Source organism: Stenella coeruleoalba, assembly GCF_951394435.1.
Source record: "Stenella coeruleoalba genome assembly, chromosome: 8".
Taxonomy (NCBI): domain Eukaryota; kingdom Metazoa; phylum Chordata; class Mammalia; order Artiodactyla; family Delphinidae; genus Stenella; species Stenella coeruleoalba.
In genome coordinates, this window is record NC_137154.1 from 55692000 (window position 1) to 55709606 (window position 17607).

At 37.7% G+C, this 17607-nt stretch overlaps 1 protein-coding gene across 4 annotated transcripts in view; it reads right to left on the minus strand.

Annotated features, from left to right (window-relative positions):
• The window catches only part of NARS2 (asparaginyl-tRNA synthetase 2, mitochondrial), a 138403-nt gene that overhangs the window by 20345 nt on the left and 100451 nt on the right, over positions 1-17607 (minus strand). For 3 of the 4 annotated variants that reach the window (XM_079929770.1, XM_079929769.1, XM_079929768.1), the window contains 5 exons: positions 15332-15464; positions 11380-11478; positions 11243-11280; positions 4293-4359; positions 2709-2846 (listed from right to left, as the gene is read on the minus strand). In XM_079929770.1, coding sequence (XP_079785896.1) covers positions 2709-2846; positions 4293-4359; positions 11243-11280; positions 11380-11478; positions 15332-15464 — 475 coding nt within the window. The remainder of the gene's footprint in view (positions 1-2708; positions 2847-4292; positions 4360-11242; positions 11281-11379; positions 11479-15331; positions 15465-17607) is intronic. The other variant, XM_079929771.1, reaches the window with a different exon arrangement.

A 17607-nucleotide genomic window follows, 5' to 3' on the forward strand; every position in this document is an offset into this window, starting at 1 on the left:
AGTTTCAATTTCAGTGCTTGTGATTGGTCTGTTCATATTTTCTATTTCTTCCTGGTTCAGTCTCAGAAGGTTGTACGTTTCTTAGAATTTGTCCAGTTCTTCCAGGTTGTCCATTTTATTGGCATATACTTGCTTGTAGTAATCTCTCATGATCCTTTGTATTCCTGCAGTGTCAGTTGTTACTTCTCCTTTTTCATTTCTAATTCTATTGATTTGAGTCTTCTCCCTTTTTTTCTTGATGAGTCTGGATAATGGTTTATCAATTTTGTTTATCTTCTCAAAGAACCAGCTTTTAGTTTTATTGATCTTTGCTATCGTTTCCTTCATTTCTTTTTCATTTATTTCTGAGATGATCTTTATGATTTCTTTCTTTCTGCTAACTTTGGGGTTTTGTTTGTTCTTCTTTCTCTAATTGCTTTAGGAGTAAGGTTAGGTTGTTGATTTGAGATGTTTCTTGTTTCTTAAGGTAGGATTGTATTGCTACAAACTTCCCTCTTAGAACTGCTTTAAGCAGAGTATTTTTTTTTTTTTTTTTGCGGTACGCAGGCCTCTCACTGTTGTGGCCTCTCCCGTTGGCGGAGCACAGGCTCCGGATGTGCAGGCCTAGCTGCTCCGCGGCATGTGGGTTCTTCCTGAGCCGGGGCACGAACCCATGACCCCTGCATCGGCAGGCGGACTCTCAACCACTGCGCCACCAGGGAAGCCCCAGAGTATTTTTAAGAAGTGCAAAACTGGGGCTTCCCTGGTGGCGCAGTGGTTGAGAGTCCGCCTGCCGATGCAGGGGACATGGGTTCGTGCCCCGGTCCGGGAAGAACCCACATGCTGCAGAGAGGCTGGGCCAGTGAGCCATGGCCGCTGAGCCTGCGCATCCGGAGCCTGTGCTCCGCAATGGGAGAGGCCACAGCAGTGAGAGGCCCACGTACCACAAAAAAAAAAAAAAAAAAAAAAGAAGTGCAAAACTGAATGACTGAAAGGTGTTCTACTTCGGGAAATTATGAGAGGAATACATGGTGTGTGTGTACTGGGGAAGGGAGGTGGAAGTGGGATAGGGTGGAGTGATACAAAAGCCAAGAGATACAGACACAGGCCTCTGTTTTGTGGTGTAGGCTCAATATTGAATTATCTAAGATTGGATAATCTATGCCCTAGTCACTCTCATTTTTTTGCTGCTAACCTGTGGGCCTATTCATTTCTCATAATCGATTATACCAGAGGGTTGGTAGGGAAAAGAGGAAGTAAGAATCATAAATCAATTGTGTTGCTCATTGGTTTTGGATAATGCTGGTGTGAAAAGTGGGGATGCGTAAAATCGGTGGCTATAATGTAATTTTATATCTGTGATTTTGAGGCAGAGTGATAGAGTGGAAGAGAACACAGACTTCAGAGCCAGAGGGAATCAGGTTTGAATACGAGCTCTGTCACTTACCACCCATGTAGCCTTGGGAAATGTAATTGGTCTCTTTGCAGCCCAGTTTTCTATATGTAAAATGGGAGAAACAATGAGTTTCTTGTCAAGGCTGTTTTGCGACTTAGAGATGAGATGAAAGTGTTTACCTCATACTAACTGGAGGCTAATATTGTTGTTGTTGTTGTTGTTTTTTGGCCATGCCGTGTGGCATGTGGGATCTTAGTTTCCTGACCTGGGGTTGAACCCATGGCTCCCTGCAGTGGAAGCGTGGAGTCTAAACGACTGGACCACCAGGGAAGTCCCCTAATATTGCTTTGGTAACACTGTAATCTGAGAGAAGACAGGAAATACATTCAAAGAGATAACCTTATATACTAAGACGAGGTCATTTAATTTACTGGTAGGTCCTGATCTACATTTTCTTACTGGTGTTTATCTAGATGCAAGTGAAAAATACAAGATGGCAAAGTTTAGGTTTGGGACCTTTTTTGAGATAAACATAATATATTTGTCTCACAGACTTTTACAATTAATGATATTAAATATATAACTATCCAATACATATTTAAAGAGTCAAATATATTCTTATTCTATATTACTGCCAATTTTGTGAAGGAGAGAAGAGACAATAAAGAAAAAAGGAAAAAGGAAACAAGAAGAATAAAAACCAACTGTAGTTGAGGGGTAAAGAGAGAACAGAGGACAAGAAAGGCTAAAGAGAGCAGACAGACAGACGACAGACAAGAGACAAGACAGGCAGAGAGAGAAGAGACGGTCGGAAGAGGACTGACCAAGTGGAGAATCCGCCCAGACCTCTTCGATCCCTCCATAGCCTTCCCCTCACTACTTCTATTTGATAGCCAAAGTACTCTAGGCTGCCTGCTGTTCCAAGCTAGCTCTTCCTTTGCCCGATCATGCCACTACTATTATCTCTTGCCCAACATCTCCCCCACACTGCAGTCTCCTAATCAGTATTTGATAGGAGACCGGGCCCATTGCTCTACAGCACTCTAGGGCTCTCAGTAATTTAAAAAAACAAAACAAAACACACTTCCATGTGCATCTGCTTAACTGAGGACACCCTACGATAGAAATGAGGGAGTATGCTTATAGAACATTGGGATCTTCTTTGGGAACACATTTTTAGAGGTGCCTCTGAGAAATGTTATCATTTTAAGAGATATAAAGAGTGAATGATATAATTTAAGAAAATATACCAAAGGATAAATGAAATTAAATCAAGGGAAAAACTGCAGGCTCTGAGATGACTAACCCCAATTTATTTAATGTCTTTTCTTACTGTGTGCTGAGGGCTGTCTTCATTATCCCTCATGTAGAAGGGCTTGAGTGCTAATGGATAATTAATGACAAAGACTGGTATGTCGCCACAGTGCTTCACCAGGTACTTTTCATGTTCAGTGTGTAGATCAGCACCCCACTGTAATGAGAAAAAAGAAATTACCAAAGGAGAAGACAGAGCTGAAAGATATAATGCAGGACCTAAAAATAACCTGTATCAGTGCCAAGGGCTTCTTCTCCCTGAGGATCAGGGATGTGTGGAGCTGTCTGCTGAGGTTACACAGATAAATAAACTAGAGAGAGATGTGTTAACAAGAGCATCCAAAGGCCTGGAATGATGAAAGCTGAAACTAGTAAACACTACGCTTTCTGTGCCCCATCTCAGGGAGCAGCATTTAGCAGATAAATAGCATCTGTAGTAAAACACAGTATGCTTTCCATGGTGTATAAAAGCTGATTCAGAATCATAATTTTTATTAATATTGCCAAGAGCTTCTTCTACAGTTACTGTCCCTAAGTTTCAGGAAATTAAATGATGAAAGATAATATTCCTAATATTGAGTCTATCTCTGGCTAGATGGCTTCTCCCAGTGACTTTTTTTTTTTTGATAAAAGAGTCAACTAATATATCAGATGCTCTCTGATGAATATTTAATAATACTGTTAATCTATTTATTCAGCAAATACTAATGTGCCTATTAAACCCCAAGTACCATGCTAGGTACTGGAAACTGGTAAGAAACACAAAATCTCTGAGTTCATGAAGCTTCCAGGATGGGAGACAAACATTAAACAAAAAATTATACAAAGAAGTCAGTTGATTATAAATATAACAAGCACAGGGCACTCGTAACTTAAAGAGAGCATCTGACTTAACTGGGAATGGAACTGGTGTAAGGAATAGTTTGAAGACAAAGGTATTAGATTCTTAACATTATCTTACTATTCCCACTTGTCTGGCAATATCTTAATTATAGGAAGGAAGCACTGGCACAGGAATTATGTGCATTATGTGCATGTCCACTGATAAATCATGTGGCTTTTCCAGACCTATATCCTTACCCATAAAATAAAGGAGTTCTGGGAAAAAACAAAAACACACAAAGCTCAGTGTTTTTCAAAGTGGATCACAAATCAGAAGCGTCTATAAAGTTCAACGGAAAAACAAACGTGTTTAATGTGTTGCCTAAACTTATTTGATCACATAACCTCTTCTGCCTGTCAACTGTTAACATCATTCAGAACATACTTTGGGAAACACTGAACTAGTTGATTTCTACACTGATATTCTACGATTACCATTCTTTCTAAGGAATTTCATCTTCCTAAACTTGGGAAACTTCTTTATAACCCTTTTGTCACTGTTATTCCAAATGATATGATTCTACTTCAAAATTATTTTTCATTCTAAATATTTCAGTGAGGTTAGGCAAACATCAAAAAAAGCCAATGTACAGATATGCAAATACTACATACACACTGCTAGTAAGAGAAATAAGGTTACTTTAAAGGATTCTTAATGAAATCAGATAAATATGAGAAACATATTTTCATACATACATACATATATATATATAAATACTACCTCTGGAGTGAAGGTGAAGTTCTGGGATGCCTGCTTTAAGATCTCCACTGCCTCAGTATAAGAAATGCTGGAGAGAAACAGGGTAAAAGCAGAGAAAGGTTAATGGCTGTTGTTAACTGGTGCATCTGAAAACTGTGAAAGACCTATTCTCATACAGTCTTTGAGATCATATCTGAGTATCAAATGATTGTAAAAATGACTATTGAGTAATCAGGAATTAAGGTTGACCTATGAAAGTCTGATCAGCATGAAGAGAAATGGCCATTCAATAATCCCACTCCTGATCCACTTGCAGTGTACACAGAGAAGCTAGTCACTTAAGCGAATAAAGATTTTCTCTGAATTCATGTTATGCTAATGCCCTAAAAGGTGTGAAATACTGAGGCTAAAAGAGCAAAACTCTCTCCCTAAAGCTGTCATTCATTCATCCAACATATACTGAGCACTTACTATGTGCTAGGTATCATTCTAGGCACTGGAGATACAGTAAATAAAAACAAAGCCCCTGCCTTTATGGAGTCGCTATCCGTGTGTGTGTGTGTCTGTATATGTGTGTGGCTATGTGTGTGTGTGTTTGTGTGTGTGTGTGTACACACACAATGGGGATAAGAAAGATAAACAAATAAACAGAAATAAGCCAGGGAGCTATTGGTGCTATGAAGAAAAACAAGGCAAGATAAAAAGACAGAAGGTATTTGGGGGGTGCTATTTTAGATAAGATGGTCAAGAAAGGCCTTGCTGAATTGGTGACGTTTGAACAGAAACCTGCATGAAGTCAGGAAATGAGCCATATAAATACCTAAGGGAAAGTATTCCAGGTAAAAGGAACAGTGAGTACAAAAGCCTGAAGTGAGGAACAGTTTGGCTCATTCAAGGAACAAAAAATTCAGTGTAACTGAAGCATATTGAACAAGGAGAAGAATGCCAGAAAATTAGATTGGAAAGGTAGTCAGAGGTCAGATCCTATGAACTCTTTCAGGCCATCGTAAGGCTTTTTAAATATATTCTAGTATTGTACGACTGTTTAGGAAAAATATCATTTTTGGTTACCTCAGTAAGAAACCATCATGCCTAACGCAAGCCAAACCAAGAATTTGTTTTAACAGTTTGGATAGGTGATATATGCACATAGATTTAAAAAAAAAATCAAGGGGAATAAAAGAGTATACACCTTCCTTCCATCCCTGTCCCATAGCTACCTAGTTCCTCTTCTCCCACACAATTACTGTTATTGGTTTCTTGTGTATCCTTCCAGAGGGTTTCATGCATCTATAAGCAAATATTAATACTCAATCTCCCCTTTTTTATAGATGGCAGCCATAGCATACATATCATACACACTCTTTTACACTTTTCTTACTCAATAATATACCTTGCAGATCTTTACACACCAGTATATGAAGAACTTCTTCACTTTTTGAGCTATTACATAACATTCCACTTTGTGGATGTATCCTAATTAGTTTAACCAGTCATCTATCGATGGATATTTCAGCTGTTTCCAATCTTCTGCTATTATAAATCATGACTACATATACCTAATTTATGCTCATACTGATTTTGCACATGGAAAAAATGGAATTGTTGGATTCAAGAGTATTTGCATTTGCAGTTTTCATAATTTTGAAAGACACCACCAAAGATATCGTTCCCCTTTTACAGGGTTTTTCCAATGTATGCCCACCAATAGTATATGAAAATGTCAGTTTCTCTATGTTTTCTGCAACAGTATTCTACATGATTAAAAACAAAAATCTACAAACTTTCTGAAGGACTCTGAGTTAAAAAATAACCTAACAAACTTATTCTCTGAAGCAAAAATGAAGTTCATATCTATAATAACTAACTGGAAAGAGTTGTGTCATAGAGTACAAATAAAGCCCCCAAAGCTATGTTTTGAGTGATAGGTTTTTTAGAAGATGGAAATTCTATTCAAACTAAAACCTAGTATTAAATAACAGATAATTTCTAAGGTAAGAATGGTGTTGGTGTTGATAGTAGTAATAATTTTTAAATGAGCATTTTACAGAAGGGAAACTGAAGCTTAGAGAGGATCAATAACTTGCCAAAAATCACTCATGTAAGTAAGAAGTAAACCTTGATGTGCTGACTCGAGTCTAAGCTCTTAACTGCTGAGATAATGCCTAAACCACTTGGAGTTTCATATGTTCTATCAAAATAAAAGATAATGGGCTCTGGGTTCTCCCTTTGACTCTACCACTTAGTAACTATGTAAATCACTTCACCTCAATGAAAGCATTTTATAAATTTTTGTATTTTATACAAAACTCTAAAAATACAAACATTAAAAAATTAAGTATTTGTACTTATAAAATAAGGAGACTGGGCTATATTAAGCTCTTGTCTGCTTAGAAATTCTATTGTTCTATCAATTACTTGATATGATCTACTCATTATACTGAGAAATATAAGAGCAGTCAAAATGGGAAGCACTAGAATTTTGTGCCATTGATATGTTAGTTACATTATTAAGAAAAAAAGGACTCTCATGTCTAAATATCTCTTGTTATTCTAGATGTTCTGCCCCACACTCCTCCCATACCTTAAGTTGAGGCAGAACTTTCAAGTTCAAATTACAGTCCTGACACTGGATATCCTTAATGGCCTTCATCAACTCTCTACTAACTTTTCTTGGTATGTCCAGGGAATAATATTTCTTCTCCTTCCCAGAAACTATTTCCAAAGTGCTTTGAGGAAAGAAGACGACATTGTGATATTGTGTGATACAATATCAAACTACCTTCATATTTCAAATTTTCTGTTGTTGAATGAAGAAGATTATTCTGAAACTGTTGGAGTACAACTGCTAAGTTACAGAGATTATTATTAGCATTCTTTGCCTCAAATTCACACAAATAAATGCCGAGCAAATAAAAAGGTAAGTACTCTATATTTTTAAAGCCTTAATACTATAAAGGAAATGTAAAATAAGTGTGTTCTATTTCTGCTTGATAAAGGCTAAATTCAAAGACTACACAAGTCCTTTAAATAATATACTTTCATATAAAACAATTATAACAAGTACTCAAGAACACTGAAATCTATTCAAAAGAATACAAGTCATATGGTATCTTGCGTGTGGGTGTGGACATGTATGCATGTGTATTTCGGGGTGCATCTTGATTCTAATTCATCATGCTTAGGTCTACTCTCATATTCTCTCATGGCTTTTAAAATCTTTGGTTTCAAAGTCTACAAACCCCCTCCATCTCTGGTATCTCAGCATCATGTAATTTACGTACACCCTCTGGTGTTCAGTCCCCTCTGTTTCTAGCTCCTGGAACTTCTCATATATTCTAGTGAACTCAACAATGCATTTAAAAGGATTTAATAATATTTTAACTAGCATTTTTAGATGTTTTGTAGCAGGAGGGTTTTCATGTTATCTAGTCTTTGACATATTGCTTAAGCAGCATTTGAACATTGCAACAAAATAAGACAGACAAGTTATCACTTCATAGATGAGAAAACTGAAGCTCAGAAAGGTTAAAGATTTACTATTAGTCAAATTCGTAGTTGTAATTAAATAATTATTCATGCAAATATTTAACTATTCATCTTTTTCTCTAGATGCTAAACTCCATAAAAGGACTAATCCATGCCTATTTTCACTACTGAATCCTCAATGACTAGAACAGTGCCTAACTCATAGAAGGTAGTCAATAAATATTTGTTGAAAAATATGAATTCACCCATTAATGGCTAATAAGTGGTAGAGGCAGGACTAGAATCCAGGTCCTCTGAAACACAGTTCACTATACTCAGTGCATAAGTAAAACAAACAAGCCTCTGACCATGCGGAGGTGACGACACCAAAAAAAAAAAAAAAAATCACACATATAAATTTAATGTACAACTATGATTCGTGCTGTGTGGAACGGATGATAGTGATAGCAATGACTGATATGGCACAGCCCATGTTCCCATCCTGAGTATTTTACAGACATGGATTCTGAAGCACAACAGTTAGATGATACATAAGGGTCATAAAGATAGTGGGGGAGCTACAACTACTCTAGCATTAATTCCAGTGCCCTTTCAGATATAGGAAGTACACTGGTTGAAAGCATGAGCTTTGAAATCAGATGACCATGAGTTTGAATCCCCACTTCACCTTTTACTCACCTAATATCTTCTGAGTTGATTCTTCATCTACAGCAGGGCAACAGTAACTACTCACAGAGTTGTTGTGAAGATACAATGAAATACAATGTATTTAAAGTTTATCGCTGTCTGGCACATAGTAAATATTCAATAAATGGTGGATATTTTTCCCCAATCTTAGATCTTATTTATTAGACAGAAGCTGGATAACTTCTCTTAAGATCTCCCTTGTTTTCTGTTACCAGTACAGATTCCTTGGGATGCCTAATTTACTTCTTTCCTTACCTACTTAATTACAACTTTTATCAATATGCTTATGTCCATAACTCTCCTGTAGACTCCAGGCCCATACACTCAAACTGCCTACCCAACATCTAACTGGATGTCTGAAAGTATCTCAATCTTAACATGACACCTCATGATGATGAGCCTGATATCACCCCTCTCTCTCTCTCCACACACCCCCACTATTCTATGGCTTCCCCCATCTCTGTTAATAGCAACTCCATTTCTATAGCTGTGTAAGTCAAAAGGCTTGAAGTCACTCTTAACTCTCCTTCTCTTTTTCACTCTCAGTAAATCCTGTTTTCTGTATCTTTAAAATATATCCAGAATAGGACAATTTCACCTACCTCCATTGTTACCATCCTGGTCTGTGACGGTTAATTTTATGTATAAAGTTGGCTGGGCTACAGTACTCAGATATTTGGTCAATCATTCAGGATATTTCTGAGATGGTGTTTTTTTTGGATGAGGTTAACATTTAAATCAGTGGATCCTGAGTAAAGAAGATTGCCCTCCATAACAACATCCAACCAGTTGAAGGCCTTGCTAGAACAAAGACTGGCCTCCTCCAAGAAAGAAGGAATCTGCCAGCAGACTGCCTTTGACTTGGCTCTTCCTTGAGTCTCCAGCCTGCTGGACCACTCCAACAGATTTTTAACTTGCCCAGCCTCTACAATTGTGTGAGCTAATTCCTTAAAATAAATCTTTATATACACACATCGCGTTGGTCTTGTTTCTCTGGAGAACCCTGACTTATACAAGGTTCAAACCACCATCTACTTGCACCTAGGTGACTGTAACAATCTCCTACTTGCTTTGCTGCTCTCACTCTTGTCCTACTACAGCCAATTCTCAACAGATAGCCAGAGCGATCCTATTAAATCCAATTGAGATCTTGTCAGATCTCTGCACAGTACCCTTCAATAGCTTTCCCACCTCACCCAAGTAAAAATCCAAACTCTTCACAGTGCCCTACAAGGCCCCACCTGATTTCCCTACCTCCCTCATCCTTTCTTACTTTATCTTCGTATCCTCTTCCCTTACTCACTCTTCACTATTACTTGAACATGTCAGGCATGCTCCAACCTCAGGGTCTTTGTACTTGTTATTCCCTCTGCCTGGAATATTCTTTTCCCACTTACCCATATAACTAGTTCTCTTACTTTACTTTCTTGAGATCTTTACTCAAAAATCATCTCAGTGAGATCTTCCCTGCCGTGCTATCTAAAATTTCTACCTCCTCATTCTTCCTTTGGCTTATCTTCTTTCTCTTCTCTGGTTTTTTTCCCCATAAGTATTACTCATTTTCACAGACTATACGTTTCACTTATTTATCTTGTCTCTTGGCTATTATTACCTCCACCAGAAATATAAGCTCAGTGAAGGCATGGAATTTTATCTGCTTTGTCCACTGTTTTTAAACAGTTTTTAGATTTTAGGACAATGCCTGGCACATAGTAAACATTCAATATACATTTAAGTGAAAGGAAAAGTTTCAAAAGCCTTCACTTGTACTTCATTGCCCTTCGAGTCTCTATCACGGGGCTCCTATTTCCTCCTTTTCTGATCCCACAGCTGCTGCCTTGTTATTGGGTCAGGCTCAACGACTCATCATTTTTAACTGGTAGCCTGAAGGTCTAGGCTGATACCTGATATTCTCAGCTAAGTCTGCCAAGTTTTTCTTATTCCCCTTCTCAAGGACAGGTTGAATTCTTTATTCTTTTAGAAGAAAAACTTCCTAAACTTAAGATAGCAAGGGAAAAATGATACTAACTTATGTTCAGAGACAATTTTCTTTTCTTCAGATTATCAAACTTACTTCCTCTACACATTGTAAATACCCTGAATACTAAGTCTTATATGAATTATTTGTACTGCATATAAGAAGTTGCTTATTGTTTTTTCCATATCAAGTATGTGTTTCATAATAAACTGTGGAAAGAACAGCCTATCTGATTAATATGGTTGGTTGAATAAACTGTGAAAAGAATAGCCTATCTGATTAATATGGTTGGTTGAATAAACCACCAGTCCAATAACAAGTTCTACTTGAACAGGTTTATAGTGGAAATGAAGCAATAATGTATGTGCTATATTTAAAACACAGATCTTTAGGTTTTAAAATAGTGGCTAAAAAAACAATTCAGAATATATTTTCAGATTTTAGCAAGCGAAGGTAAAGAAAAAGAAGGAAGACTGAAATAAGAGAAAAATAGAGGGGCAGACATTACATGTACCTATCTTAAAAGCATGTTTTTTAATCAAGCCAGATTTTGATTACTAAAGAATTAGTCTGAATTGTAGGAATATAGTTAATAATTACTATGAACATTATCTTGCTATGATTTATTCATTTATTTATTCATGAAACACTGATTATCAATTATGAACCAGACATAAGAGCTATAAAAATAATTAAAATACGGGTTTTCCTTGAGTCTAGGGAGTGTGATAAGCAGATATACAAACAAAAAATTTAATAGTGATAAATACAATGATAAATTATGAATAAAGTTCAGAGAAAGTATAAATCTACTTACATTAGAAAGTTGTTTTTTAGCATATGTTCTAATCTGTCCTTGGTAAGAAAAGAGAAAAAAGAAAATTTATTAAATGTAATTATATTCCTTACATGTAATTAACATATTTAAAGGGCTTCATCCACAAAGCTAATTACCTTTTGGCCAGGAGCTATGAATTTGTGACAGAGTTCAACATCTTCAGGACAATTTGAGAGAACTGTCATTGTTGTAGTCTTGAAGAGGCCCTCCATAACCTAAGAGAAATGATACAGAATTGCCTGACATGTAAGCTTCATGAAAAACCTGTTTAGGGCCCTGTAAGGACTGCTCTCCAGGTTTCAATGGCTATAAATCCATTAGGCCTCTTACTTCCTGAATACACTACATCAAGTTAATTCAGTTTCCATATTGATTAGAGGGGGCATCACAACTTCTCAGAGAAGGTTAAAAAAAAAAAAGAAAGAACCATGTCTGGACCTTCTGTTAACAGTTTCAATACTGGTATTGAAGTGGGCTGTCAAATGAACAGCTAAAACAAACTGATGCCTCTCTAAATTTCAGTATATTCACTTGTAGAGTCAGGACAGTTAACAGTACCTAGCTTACAGGATTGTTGTGAGAATTATATGAGATAATCCATGTATAAGACTTAGCTTAGTGCCCAGTTCAGAGAAGCATGCAACAAACATCAGTTGTGAAGAGTGGAACGTTTTGAAAAGTGCTTCATTCAGTCATTGGTAAATGAAAGTAAACTTTAAGATTAGAGAAGCAATGAGATCTATCTACATCTAAATACATACATTTTTGCTTTGCTAAAGTATAAAGTAACGACACAAATCAGCGTATAAGAATTCGTTCTACCAGGGGTGTCCATAAAAGTCTCATGGGAAAAACTTGTTCTCAGAAGAAAAAAGTGACTGGAATGAAAAATATTTCTAAAATATTTTTAATCCAAACTAAAATTTTTGTTTTGATGTCAATGACATCATATTGTGATTTTCAGATATGTCCTCATAAAGACACATACATGAATTAAGACCAGGCTGCCCCACAGGCAGGTATCTTCCTTTCCTCTCTGAATCACTGGACACCCTATCAACACTGGAAACACAGTGGGGCATAAGCGTCTGAGTAATTTAACATGGTCAGATATAGGAAAGAACTTAATTATCAAGTGACAACCAGATAGATTTATGTACATATATAAAATATTTTTCATTTCTTTTTATATATACTTTGCATTTTTATATTATACATATATTTTGTAGAGAAGTAAGGAATAACTTGATGAAAGAAGAGCAAAAGGAGGCTAAAGATGTTTTGCCTTGAGGCTATAACCACCTTCAATCTAGCAGTGAGATAAAGAAATCACTAAGTAACTGAATGATTTATGAAGCGTTATATCCCTCAATCACTGCAAAAAGCCAATGTATATTGAGAGGAAAAAAGAACAGGTAGATTGGATAGTATGCTTGCATTGTTGAGGGACACAATACACAATCGGTAAGATGAAGACTTCAACAGCTGGGGCTGTTAAAGCAGTGTCTTTCAAGGGCAGAACATTTCCATTTGAAGAAGGATATCACTGGCTTTTCTAACCTTGACTTTCAGACTACACTCTATAAATATATTTATAATAAAACAGAAACTTAACTGAAGGGTTAACATAACCCTCATGTTTTAAAAAATATATTTCTCAATAGTATTAAAATAATAATATTTAATTGCTTATACGTCATAAGAGGAAAATATCCTGTTATAATATTCTGATTTTGTATTTAAGAGACTGCTCTTCATCAAGATAATAATTTCCCCAGAATTCAATTTATCAAAGGGAGAAAACTGAGAGAAGCAGGAGTTTATTTTTGGAAAGAATATACCTTTTTCTTCTGTCTTTAGGAAAAAGTTTATATTCCAATTAATTAAACTATTCAATAGTGTATGCCCTGAGTACCACTCAGTGGACGACCAAATAAATAAGAATTACTCAGTTATAGAATACATAATTATAGAGCAAAGATTATAATGTTTAATAAATTCTAACAATCTATGTATTATCTTTATAATCTTTCCCTCTGGTATTATATTGGGCAGCGGAGACAGGGACAAGGCAGAAATAGGAGGTAAGATGTGTGGTTCCATTCTTTACAATACTCTCATTGCCTGAGTGAAAGAATAATAAAGAATTGGGTGGTGAGCTCAAACTGAAAGCTGATTAAGGAATTTTACTGACTTGGTGAGGCTCAGATTCTGAATCCCTAAATCTAGAAAGGGATTAACTCAACAGTGTTCCTATTGACATTTTTGGCCAGATAATTCTTCGCTGGCGGGGAGGGGGCTGTGCATTGCAGGATACTGAACAACATCCCTAGCCTTTACCCACTAGATGCCAGTAGCAACCCGTCTTCCCTACTCCCCCACCCACTCCCTAGTAGGGACACCAAAAATATCCCCTTCGGGACACTGGTCTAGAGAAATCGGTGGGAGATGTTAAAGGGGTATATGCAAGTGGACACTGTGGTGTGTGGCCACAACATCCCTTTAGGACCAAGATCTTTATCCGCTAGGAACAGGAACTGCTGATGGTACACAGTTGGGTCCCTCTTCAGGAACTGCCCAGGCCAGGAGGACTGCCTTACCCAAGGTTACAACCCCTTCCCATCTAGCCCGCATCCAATGACTGGCTCACAGGAGGAAGCACTTGCCCTCCTATGGGACAACTATGAAAGACCATTCTAGCTCCAAAGTTTCTCAGGGAATTGGCTAAGGCATCTGTTTGTAAATGCAGCACAGTTTAACTTGTCCCTCTGCCCAATGCTGCTTTCTTCCTTTCCTCACAGGTATTTCTCTTGAGAGCATTCCCCAGTAATACCTGCACAGAAATCTCTGCTTTAGGGTTTATTTACTAGGAAATCCAACCTAGACAGGATAATAAAATTGTGACTCCATTCTATTTGGGAGTATACATGGTATTTCTGTTTTAAGTGGAATTGGGTCATTTACTGGGTGAATAAGAGTAGAATGAAAGAAGTAAGAGTTGATGAAAACTGCTAAAATAAACATCCTGTAATTAGAGTTCCAAACTAAGATCTTAACCAAAATGGTAGTGGATAGAGAATTCATAACAACAGTTAACACATTCTGGGTACTTACTAAGTGTCATGAACTATGCTAAGTACCTTATATATATTATCTGTCTAATCCTATGAATTAACATATGAAATAGGAATTATTATTCCCATTTTACAGATAAGAAAACTGAGGTTCAGAGAAATTAAGTCCCATGTCTTAGGTCACATAGCCAGTAAGTGATTGAGCTAATAATCAAATCCTGGTCCATCCATCTCCAGACTTGTGTGCTCTATATGGATTTATGGCCACAGCCTCCTGAAAAGGCTCCCACCCCTATTTTTATCTCCCTCCAAATCATTTTTCATAATGCTGCTAGAGAGATACTTCTAAAATATAACTCTGACCATGGCCTTTCCCAGCTGAGAACTTTCTCCTTTATCTTTTGGATTAAGTTCAAACTCCTCAGCATGGCATTTAAATACAGTCTTTCTTTCATGAGCTGACTCTTGACTATATCTCCAGCTTCATCCCTGTCCCAGAGCTCTGACAGCTCCTGTGGATGCTTTCTAATACTACAGCTATAGACATGTTTCTCTAACTATAAAGAGGTTTTGTTTATTTGCCTAGCAAATATCAAGAGCTACTATTTACTAAGCCTGCTTTGTGCCGGATCCCATACTGGATGCTTTACGTTATACATACATAATCTTTCATTTACTTCTCACAATAACCTAATGAAATAGCTACTATTATTCTCATTTTATAGCTGAGGAAGCTAAAGATCACTAAGGTTAGGTAACATCATAACAAAGTTAATGGCAGAGCTTGGACATGAACTTAAATCTGTTTGACTCCTGTACTTTAAAAACTATTACACTAACAGCATTCAGTAGATGTTTATTAATTAGTTCTCCATCTTCTTCATTCTATGAACACCTGTAAGGCACAGATGTCAGAGGTAAAAATGTATACAGAAGCGTTTTAATGTCACAGATGCCTGATATTTAGAAACAATTTTAAAACTTGAGTACCTACCTGCATGAGATCTTGAAGGCTCTCAAGAAAAGAAATCTCTGCTTCTACCATATAAAACTCTGCCAGGTGTCTCCGGCTCTGAGAATTCTCTGCTCGGAATGTTGGACCAAAGGTAAACACTTGAGTAAAAGCTCTGCAATTCAAGATTAACAGTGTAAAAATAGGATTCACATGATTAATTTTAAGTATTTAAAATATTCAGTAAGCTCTTAAGAAAAAAAAAAAAAGTTCTGCGCCTCTGTCTTGTCCACAAATCCACACGTATTAGCTGCCACATTTCTTTAATGGGTGATTATAATAGTTTCATTAAAAATGTTACATTTATAGAAACCATTTTATTCCAAAGGAATTTGCAAATGCTTTACAAACCCTATGGCTTACTAAATATAGAATTATAACCACTTCTGGATGCACTCTACTGCAGCTGCCTTAAACAGCAGGCAACTACATTTCACAGCAATTGAGAACAAAGTAAAGGAAAAATACCACAGCCCAAGAAGCCACACAGAGAATCTAGATAGTAACAGTCAAAACCAGAATTTCATGTGGATAAGGCAAGCCAATCATTTTCTAAATATATGAAAAAAAATTATCAGATATGTATGGTGATTTGCCTTGTTAGGCCTACTCAAGTCCTTTACACCCACCTAGGAGTTTTAATCAATGCTCAGTGAGCCCTGACATTTGGGGGGTGGGGTGGATTTTGAAGAACTGTCTGCTTTACTCTCTGGTTTTCAAGAAGGGCTATAGTTCAACAACATAAACGGGGAAAAAATTCTTATTTTTAAATTTCTGCAGAGAAGCGAACATGACACCTTCATTCTTTCTTTTTTTTTTTTTTTTGGCGGTACGTGGGCCTCTCACTGTTGTGGCCTCTTCCGTTGCAGAGCACAGGCTCCGGACGCACAGGCTCAGCGGCCATGGCTCACGGGCCCAGCCGCTCCGCGGCATGTGGGATCCTCCTGGACTGGGGCACGAACCTGTATCCCCTGCATTGGCAGGCGGACTCTCAACCACTGTGCCACCAGGGAAGCCCCCTTTTTAAAAAAAATTAACTTAATTTATTTATTTTTGGCTGTGTTGGGTCTTCGTTGTTGTGCGCGGGTTTTCTCTAGTTGCAGTGAGCTGGGGCTACTCTTCATTGCGGTGTGTGGGCTTCTCATTGCAGTGGCTTCTCTCGTTGCTGAGCATGGGCTCTAGGCCTGTGGGCTTCAGTAGTTGTGACATTTGGGCTCAGTAGTTGTTGCGCACAGGCTTAGCTGCTCTGCAGCATGTGGGATCTTCCCGGACCAGGGATTGAACCCGTGTCTCCTGCATCAGCAGGCGGATTCTTTTTTTTTTTTTTTTCCCGGTACGCGGGCCTCTCACTGTTGTGGCCTCTCCCGTTGTGGAGCACAGGCTCCGGACGCGCAGGCTCAGCAGCCATGGTTCACGGGCCCAGCCACTCCGCGGCATGTGGGATCTTCCCGGACCGGGGCACGAACCCGTGTCCCCCGCTTCGGCAGGCGGACTCTCAACCACTGTGCCACCAGGGAAGCCCAGCAGGCGGATTCTTAACCACTGGGCCACCAGGGAAGTCCCGAGGACCAAATAATCTTTGAATTTTAAGGTTTTGCTAGAACAAAACAAGAGGTTTGGGGCTCCTTAGCTGTTATCCTCAACACTCTTCATTTATCATTAGTCAAATAATATCAAGATCAGAAAACAGTACAGAAAACGGATTGTAGATATACATACCAGTATTTTTTTGTTGTGTTGTTTTTTTTTTTTTAAGTAAAGATACTGTGGGAAATTAAACAGTGAAACAATTATAGTGGAAATCATGAGATTTATTTTTTCTTTCAAAGGCCATTTCAGTTAAGGCCTAGTTGGTAAGGAGCTTAGGAATTTATGTCTTGGTTCTACAGCCACCTCTCTGAGACCATGATCAGTTACCCTCCAAGAATCTTAGTTTTTAATGGAAAAACAAACCGTAAGAATTCAAAATATTACTATATAACCTCTCTCCCAAGATTCAGATCCAGACTTGCTTACTAGAATGTTCCTAAAAACACTGACCTTACCTTGTCCAAAACGAAAACTCTTACCTTGCTCCCCAAAACAAGCAAAAACAAAATAATGAACAGTACATTTTCCCCAGCTCTGTTAATCTTAGCTAACCCACCTCGTCACCCAAACCAGATCCCCATCCCTCCCTCACCGCCCACATACTTCCCTATCATATTGATCACAGAATTATATTGATTATACCTAGGGAAACTCTTGCAGATCTAGAG